Source organism: Pan paniscus, chromosome 8, assembly GCF_029289425.2.
Source record: "Pan paniscus chromosome 8, NHGRI_mPanPan1-v2.0_pri, whole genome shotgun sequence".
Lineage (NCBI taxonomy): Eukaryota > Metazoa > Chordata > Mammalia > Primates > Hominidae > Pan > Pan paniscus.
In genome coordinates, this window is record NC_073257.2 from 99,400,752 (window position 1) to 99,409,675 (window position 8,924).

General features: G+C 44.8%; 1 protein-coding gene across 1 annotated transcript; it reads right to left on the bottom strand.

Annotated features, from left to right (window-relative positions):
- Nucleotides 1-4,335: 4,335 nt before the first annotated feature.
- LOC129393153 (procathepsin L-like) lies at nt 4,336-7,932 on the bottom strand. The gene is made up of 6 exons (XM_055092336.1): nt 7,206-7,932; nt 6,959-7,105; nt 6,514-6,738; nt 5,871-6,033; nt 5,161-5,278; nt 4,336-4,663 (listed from the first exon to the last, which is right to left on the bottom strand). Exons 1-6 carry the CDS (start codon nt 7,281-7,283, stop codon nt 4,564-4,566), a joined length of 831 nt encoding a protein of 276 aa, XP_054948311.1. The 5' UTR covers nt 7,284-7,932; the 3' UTR covers nt 4,336-4,563.
- Nucleotides 7,933-8,924: the final 992 nt, after the last annotated feature.

An 8,924-nucleotide genomic window follows, 5' to 3' on the forward strand; every position in this document is an offset into this window, starting at 1 on the left:
CTGTGCTGGCCACAGGTATGAAATGCCCAGTGAGGGCCACATCCTGGCTCACCTACCAGGCCACGGGCTGAGCTCCACAGTTGCCTGAGAAATTTGCTTTCAGGGGTAATTTGTAGAGATTGTAGCTGAGCTTTGGGTGACAACCTGAGGTGCGGTCAGACTTTATCATCACAACCAAAAGTCACATGCTGATGAGAGGCTCCAAACAACACCTGGAGCCCATGACCCAGCAACTTCCAGATGTTGAGTTGGGACAGGGAACAGGCTTGTCTGCTCCAAATGAATGCCCTGACCAGAAAGAGTAAACCAGGGAGGCACTCTTGAAAGAGCGTGTTAAGGAGCAGTGAGCCCCCTTCCACCTCCACCAGGAAACGTCCCCAGGACAGACAGCTGCCGACCTCTTTCTGGAAGCGCTGGGCCTCAGAAGATTGCTGGTTCCTGCCTACTTGCTCCCAAGGCATATTCTTGATCAGAAAGGAGGGAAGAAGTGCATAGGCATGGGGAGGAGGGGCAGGGAAGAAGTCACAGGAATGCCCACAGCAGAGGTCTGTGGAGATGCTGGGCTATCCCTGGTGGCAACACTCTTGGGGCTGGCGCTGGGTGAGGATGGCCTCCAAAGCACCCTATGCTGTGACTCCAGCCCCCAGGATCCTCCTCAGGGTACAGAGAAGGAGCTCAGGTGAGCTCTGGGTGGATGATACCGTCTTTTTCCATTGAAATCACAGAATTTTACAACTAAAGAGAACTTCCAGATGATTTCAGTCAACCGCACTCTTTTGGGGGCTGGAAGCAGAGATGAAAAGATTTAGACAAAATTACACAGTTCAATGATTAACAATTCAGACTAAGTGTCAGGCCATCTGACCACAACTGAGGCCCCCCGATACTACTCTACTAAGTGTATTATACTGTGGTGTGTATGTAGGTGTGTGTGCACATGTGTGTGAATGTGTGTCAGGACTACATGTATATACATGCGTATTGTGTAAGGGTGTGAGTATGTGTGTATTTGGGCATCTGTACATAAGTGTATGTGTATAGGTGTGTTGTGTGCATACATGCTCATATGTGTAATGAGTTAGTGTGCATGTACCTATGTGTGTATTGAGCATGTGTGTAATTCTATGTGTTTGTGGGTGCACATATATGTGTATTTGCGTGTGCTTAGTGAGCGCTTCGCTGGCCATAATGGCTTGTTTTTCTGGCCAAAAGACTTGATTCTCCCTGATTCAGCCGTGAGTGTGCATTTCCCAGGGTCAGGGTGACTAACCAGGACATCCGGAGAACTTTCTTCTTCTCTGCCCCACCTATCCTGCCTACTCCATTCTCGGGTGTCAGAGGCTGAGGCTCTGGCCCCAGTGTGAGCCCCACAGGAGGTCTTCAGAGCCCTCAGGTTGCCTCACAGCCAGCCTCCATGAGCATCTTTCTGTTTTCCAAGAGGGTGAGCCAGGGCTGCTCCTGTCAATGACAAGATGCTGGGACCTGGATTCACATGCAAGGAGAAACCAGGCACTGGGGGCTGAGTGTCCAGCTGCTGCTGGGCTGGGAGTCAGCAACCTCTGTGCTTCCAGGGCTCACCCTCCCTGGCCATGGGCAGTGCCCCTTGGCTTTGCGGCAATTTGAGGCAATGAAAGTTTTTATTTCCTCTGGCTGTATTTTCTAGACATATTTTAATGTAGCTATAATCTTACAAAATGTTGAATTTTTTGTCCTGCTTTTAAAAAGATTTTAATTAGGTTAGATTATAACCAAGGCAGGTGGATCAACTGAGGTTGGCAGTTCAAGACCAGCCTGACCAACATGGAGAAACCCCATCTCTACTAAAAATACAAAATTAGCTGGGCATGGTGGCACATGCCTGTAATCCCAGTTACTCGGGAGGCTGAGGCAGGAGAATCGTTTGAACCCGGAAGGCAGAGGTTGCAGTGAGCTGAGATCGTGCCATTGCACACCAGCCTGGGCAACAAGAGCCAAACCTCATCTCAAAAAAAGTAAATAAATAAATAAAAATGACTAATAAATACTTACTGAAAGTATAAGTATAAAAAACTTTAATTATGTTAATTATGAGATTTTAAAACTGTATTACTGAAGAAAAGAGACCAAATCTCCTCATACTTTTTTTGTTAATTTATTTAATAATAAAGATGAACATAAACACCTGTGCAATTCAGTGTTTAAAGTTTGCCAAGGTATATGTATATATTTTTCCCAACGTTGATGCTGTGAGAAGCCCAAGCCATGGAGAGGCCCCAGGCAGGTGCTCTGGTCAACAGCCCAAGCTAAATGCCCAGCCAACACCAGCATCTGCAACCAGCCCTCTGAGTGAGGGTTTGCAGATATCTAGTCTCGTCAAGCCCTGCAGATGTCTAGTCCCATCAAGCCCTACAGATGTCTCCAGCACAGATAGAGCCTACAGATGTCTCCCCGTGAAACCACACAGCCAAGTCCAGGCGGAAAATGTGAAAGATGTTTCTACCAAGCCACTGAGTTTCTGGGTGGTTTGTTTTACAGTAATAGAGGAGAACCAGAACGGTCTGTTCCTGCACTCTCCAGTGGTCCCCTATGTTCAAACACTCTGCTTAGCAAGCTTCATCACCCAACACCTGGAATTAATCACTTTGCAGGGTCTCTCACTGCAGTCATTTCTTAGGGTTACTGACATGCTAGTCTCTGCTAAGATGCTCACCTCTTCACCTTCCCTTAGTGACTGGCTGCTCTGGTTGATATTGTCTTTCCCTTCCTCCCAGAAACCCTCCCTCATTACCTCCCTTTCCCTAACAGTTGCAGCTCCTTGAGGTCAGGGCCTGTCTCTTCCACCATGGTGATAACCTGCATATGTTGGGTGCTGCATAAATTCTAACTGCATCAAATCTAGGACCCAACCTGCACAGTTAAGGGATTTACCTTGGGAATCTTCCCAATCTTCTTGCTAACATGGGCTACTTTTATTATAAAATTTCACAGTTGCCATTTTTGTCATTTTATGTCAAAAAGATGGTTTTAGCAACGACTAGGGAAGGGCACGTAAGAGTCCAGCATGGCACATGATCCAGTTCAGATGAACTTAAATGGAGCCTGCTGGAGGCTTTGTGGGATGAGACCCCATTGTCCTCCTAGTTTTCTTCCTGAAAGATTATGGAGTCTATTCACTAAACACTTCTAACTATCTTTTATATTTTTTTTCAGTGGGAACATGAGACTTTTGAAAAAACACAGGTGATGAAACTATGTGCTCTTTTAGCCAATACAATGTGGGAAGTTTTTCTGTTGGTTAAAATAATTCAGGTGCTTACAGGTAGCTTGGTGTGAATGTGGCCACAGACTCTCAGTTTGGGTCCTCTTATCTGTCTTCCACCTTCCAAGGCCAGCACACCATTCCTGAAGCCCAGCCTCACACCCTGGAGTTTATCCCTCATCCCTTGAGGACCCAAAGACAAACAGCCTTGCCAACGCACTAGTGCCTTGTCTCACCTCAACTGCAAAGTGGCCATGGGGTCTTCACCAGCAGCTGGGGAAGATGCTCCAGAAACTGGCCCTGATAGCTTTGCCCTGTAACTTGGCTGGGTTGCAAACATTGTGGGTGAGATAAACATGATCTCTAAGGCTCTTTTTCAGTATTGAAATTACATGTATGTCTGATCACTTTAAAGAAAAATGTGAATTTTTTCTTTATTAAAACAATTTTCCTTTGTCCTTATAGATCGTTTGTCATATTTTGCTTCAATCAAGAGTTGGGTCAGACACAACCACTGGGCAGCTGACATGAGATCTGCACATTTGTTACTAGAAGAGCCAGAAGGCCACCCACTGTTCCTCCTAGTGAACCACTGGTAGAGCAGGTATGGCTTAGAGCCCAGTTTCATGCTTGACTACTGATATGGTTTGGCTGTGTTCCACCCAAATCTCATCTTGAATTTTAACTCCCACAATTCCCACATGTTGTGGGAGGAACCTGATGGGAGGTAATTGAATGATGGGGGCAGGTCTTTCCCATGCTGTTCTCATAATAGTGAATAAGTCTCACGAGAGCTGATGGTTTTATAAGGGGAAACCCCTTTCGCTTGACTCTCATTTTCTTCTCTTTTCTGCTGCCATGTGAGACATGCCTTTCACCTTCTGTCATGATTGTGAGGCCTCCCCAACCACGTGGAACTGTGAGTCCATTAAATCTCTTTCTTTTATAAATTGCCCAGTCTTGGGTATGTCTTTATCAGCGTGAAAACAGACTAATACAACTACACAAAAAAGTCAGTGCATCAAAACAGAAAGAAGCCCCACCAGTACATTTGAAATTACAGTTTATTTAAAAAAGTAAAATTGTATATATCCTTTTAAAATGAAAATACAAAGTAAGTGAATCAATAATACAAACATGTTTATAGCAGTAATTAAAATACAGGTAACATTTACCAGTGTGAAAATATCAGAATTCCACTCACACTTGGATCTTCAATGATTGAAGTGTGCATTCCACACAGCAGGGGCTGGTAGATTGAAGATAAATTCCTCCTTTGGATGTGCCATCCTCAGTCAAGTTCTTCCTCATCACCATCCATCAGCTCACACAGTGGGGTAGCTGGCTGCTGTGGCAATTCCACAGTTGTTCCTCCGGTCTTTGGCCATCTTTATGTAGCCATCCATGCCCCAGTTTTTACCCCAGCTGAAAAGAGAGCAGGTTTTCCATTTCAGAGGAAGGATAAAGCACACTGGGTTATTAACTTAAACAGTGTGCCAGAAGCCACAAGCTTAACATAAAGAATCAGGTGATGCTGATGTTCCTGTTCATCCCTTGTAAATTCTTGAGTCAAAACCTGCATATCGCTTCAATCCCAGACCCAAAACTATGACCTTTCACAGAACTGCAAAATCAGAAACAGAAAAAGGATAGGATGCCTTTCCAGCCAATATACTTCAGAATTAAGAAAATGTTCAGAATTTAGACATGCAATGGGACAAATACCATATTAATATCCCCAGCATGCTTGTGACAGTATCTTGACGTTACAATCAATCATTAATATTCTGTGTTCTGCCTAAGGGGGAAAAAGACTTCTGGGATTTCAGAAATGTGATCAGGGGCTTGTGGTATGTAAATACTGATTGCAAAAAAGGATTCCCTTTTGAATTTCAACTATAAGTCTTTCTGGCAATTTATACCTGTTCTTCACCAGCCAATATTTATTGTTATCTGAGTCTGCTCCTTCATAGCTGTAGCCAACCACCAGCATAGCATGATCCAGGCCTTCAGGGTCACAGCGTGGCTCAAAATAAATTCCTGAGAGAATAAAATGAAGGCTGGGTGAGAAGTTCCCAAGGACACCTGACAGTAACCCACCCTGTCACCCACAGGGAGGGAGGCATCTCTAAAATCAGTGAAATGACACACAGTCCAGATCGGGCTTAACAAGATCTATTGTTATCAAGGCTAGGGAATTAGGCTCTCATCCACAACTAGCAGAAATAGAAATTAGCATAAGTCCCTCATAAAAAAACTTTCCTACAGGCATAAAAGACCACTCATTTTAAGCTTGTAATTCTACTCTAGAATATCAATCTTAAAAATAGCACAGAACACCAAAATCCTTGACTCAAAAGGCTCTTTTCAGATTTAATCACAGAAGTAAAAATCTTTGGAAAAATTATAAGAATACAACAATTAGACAATATTTAAGTAAATTAAACTATACTATAAATAACATAGCTATTTATAAAAACTTATGAAGTACAGGTATTCATGGAGATACGCTCAATGTAATATCAAATAGAAGCATTGGGCATGATTATTGTGTGTATAGAGTCCATCATGCTGGTGTGTCATGGTGGTTTACTTTTTTTCTGCAATAATTTCTATGAAGAAAGATGCTTACCTTTTTTATAGAACTGGAAGGAGACATGGCTTGCACCAACAGCAACAGAGATGGGCCCCACAGTTGCCACTGCCTTTGCCAGGTCCTTCTCCCGTGAAGGGACGTCCACAAAGCCAGTGTCATTAGCAGCAGAATACTTGGGATTGTACCTACAGATTTTAACCTTTTAAAGGTGAAGAGGGAGGCGACTTGATTACTACCATCCTTCTCCTGGGGAATGTGAGTCAGAACCACAACACTCAGCAGTTTGCAGCATAGAATTTCCAAGTCAACACTGTTACAAATCATCCAAGGAAGTGAAATGTTATTATTAATAGTTAATTTGAAACTGAAAATTAGCTCAGTTCTCTTCAGCGAGACCCCTAGGTTTACTTTCTGTAAGACATTTTTCACAATGGAGACATCTGTATTATATGTAGAATGGTTTGTATATTCTCCATGTCACATAGAAGCAAGAACAGCTGCATGTTAACCATGTAATCACAGAACTGTGCAAAGGCTATAATTTATAATGACAACACTGTCACTTTGCAGATAGAGATTCCACCATCTAAAACGTGAATTCTGAAAAGTGTCTGTTATCTCTGAAAGTGTCCCAGTAAAACCAAGCAGGAATGGCAGCAAGAAAAGGAGCTCCATTTACCTTTCCTTCATATGGATAGGATGCCTCAGAGTCCAGGCCTCCGTTCTCCTGAACATACCGGAAGGGATTATCCATGAAGCCACCATTGCAGCCCTCATTGCCTTGAGGCCCAGAGCAGTCTACCAGATTCTGCTCATTCAGTGAGATAAGTTTGCCTGTTTTCCAGAACATCTGCCCTTCCAGAGCACCAGTTGCACTAAAAGCCCAACAAGAGCCACACTGACCCTGAAAAGAGAATAAAAAAGCTGATATCCACACACACACACACACACACACACACACACACACAGCAAGACTTTTAACAACATGAGTATTTAGCTCATGTAGCTAAATACTCCTTTAAAAAGTGAACTGCATGTTGCTGCACAGTCTACCATAGCACAAATGTCAATTGCTTCTTGGCTTTCCTGGGGTGATGGGAGGTCTGAACCTAACACAGTCTCACCTGATCCTTCACAGGAGTCATGTAGCCTTTCTCTCTCCAGTCCACAGATGTGGGGATCTCAAGAAGCAGGCGTTCCTGGAACTGTTTCCCCTTCCTGTGCTTCTGGTATTGAAAACCATTCATCACCTGCCTGAATTCTTCATTGGTCTTCAAAGAAAAGTAAATAAAATGTTAAGAAGCAAGAGATTAATTTGGTAAAGAACTGAGGAGGGGAAGCACAGAGCTGGGCAGCCCACAGCATGCTTACCATGTCTCCAAAGGCGTTCATGGCCATTGTGAAGCTGTGTTTCCCTTGGCTGTATCCCTGATTGTGCTGCTCAATCATCTTCACGTCCTTCTCTCACACTGCTCTCCTCCATCCTTCTCCATTCTAAAGGCAAACATGTAACTGATGCTCTTCATTTCTTTTTTTTTTTTTTGAGACGGATTCTCGCTCTGTCGCCCAGGCTGGAGTGCAGTGGCACGATCTCAGCTCACTGCAAGCTCTGCCTCCCGGGTTCATGCCATTCTCCTGCCTCAGTCTCCCAAGTAGCTGGAACTACAGGCGCCTGCCACCATGCTAACTTTTTGTATTTTTTTTTTAGTAGAGATGGGGTTTCACCGTGTTAGCCAGGATGGTCTCAATCTCCTGACTTTGTGATCCGCCTGCCTCGGCCTCCCAAAGTGCTGGTATTACAGGCGTGAGCCACCGTGCCCCGCCGATGCTATTTATTTCTAATTAAAACCTAACATATGCTAACCAAGTGAATCTTCAGACAGAGATGTAAGAGTAACCATGGCCAGGGAAGGCTTGACACTTCTAGGAGATGTTCTCCAAGCTGAGACACAACAAGGGTGTATGCCCATATCGTGCTCATAATCAGTGCTATTAAGTTATTGCGTTAGGTTATTGGTAGGAGCCAGCCTCTAGAAGCCACTCTCTGGCCATATGATCCCAATAGCAATGCCCATCTCTCTGGGGTTCCCCTGGACAGTTTCAGATGCCACCAACCATGCCATATAATCTCTTGTGCTTTGCCTTCCACTTGGTCCATTGTGCGTCTAAACTGTGGTCACGTGTTAGAGCAGCTGAGGCAATTCCCAGGCAAAAGGCAGCCAGGAGGAGTGAAGGATTCATGTTTCAAAAATCTAGGAAGGGAAAAGAAATGAGGATCTGATTAGACCGATCCTAAAAAGCCATTTTACTATGCCCTGAGAAACTAGGGCCACCATGGTAGAATAAAAATATTTAAATTATTTTTCCAAGCATTTACCTAAGGACTGTGGAAGAGGCCAAGGATGTGGCTGGAGAAAAACAGGGCAAGTGGAGGTATTGGATGGACCCACCAAAATGAAAAGCAGCCTGTCCAGAGCTGTAGGAGTTGAAACAGTTTTATGGGGTGATGATGACAGGCTATGAAAAGGACAGGAAGGTACCTGATGGGCGAGAAGCTTAAGGCAACAACCAGGAAACTAGGAAACCGTCGGCCCAGGTTTTGTACCAATTGTGCTGAGGTCATCCAGGCAAAACCTCAAGAATGAAGACATCTAATTTCAAGAAGGGACAAAGGGATCCCCAATAATTGGGAAGTCACGTCACACCTTGTTCTTGGCTAATACACAGAAGAAGGTGAAGTATGTTTTCCAAATGCCCCTTGTAATGAAACAGTTCTTGAATGTCTTCCCAGGACAAACTGGGAAGGAGAGCACCTATCTACCGCCGTTCCCGCAGTCCTGCAGTCTTGCAGGTGGGCCAGTCCTGCCAACACTCCAACTCCCCTCACAGAGCATAAACTGAATCAGGTGGCCGAACCACCGGAAGCCAGAGTCCCCAGTGTCCGCGCCCACACAGGGGTAGGCAGCTTCCCAGGCTTTGGGCTGGGGACCCAGGCCAGGTCCCCTGGCTCTTGCTCCCGCCCTCCGCTCATGCTCACTGTGGCCCCAGGACGTGGGCGATGTTGCAGGGAGCAAGGGGCACCTCTGCCTG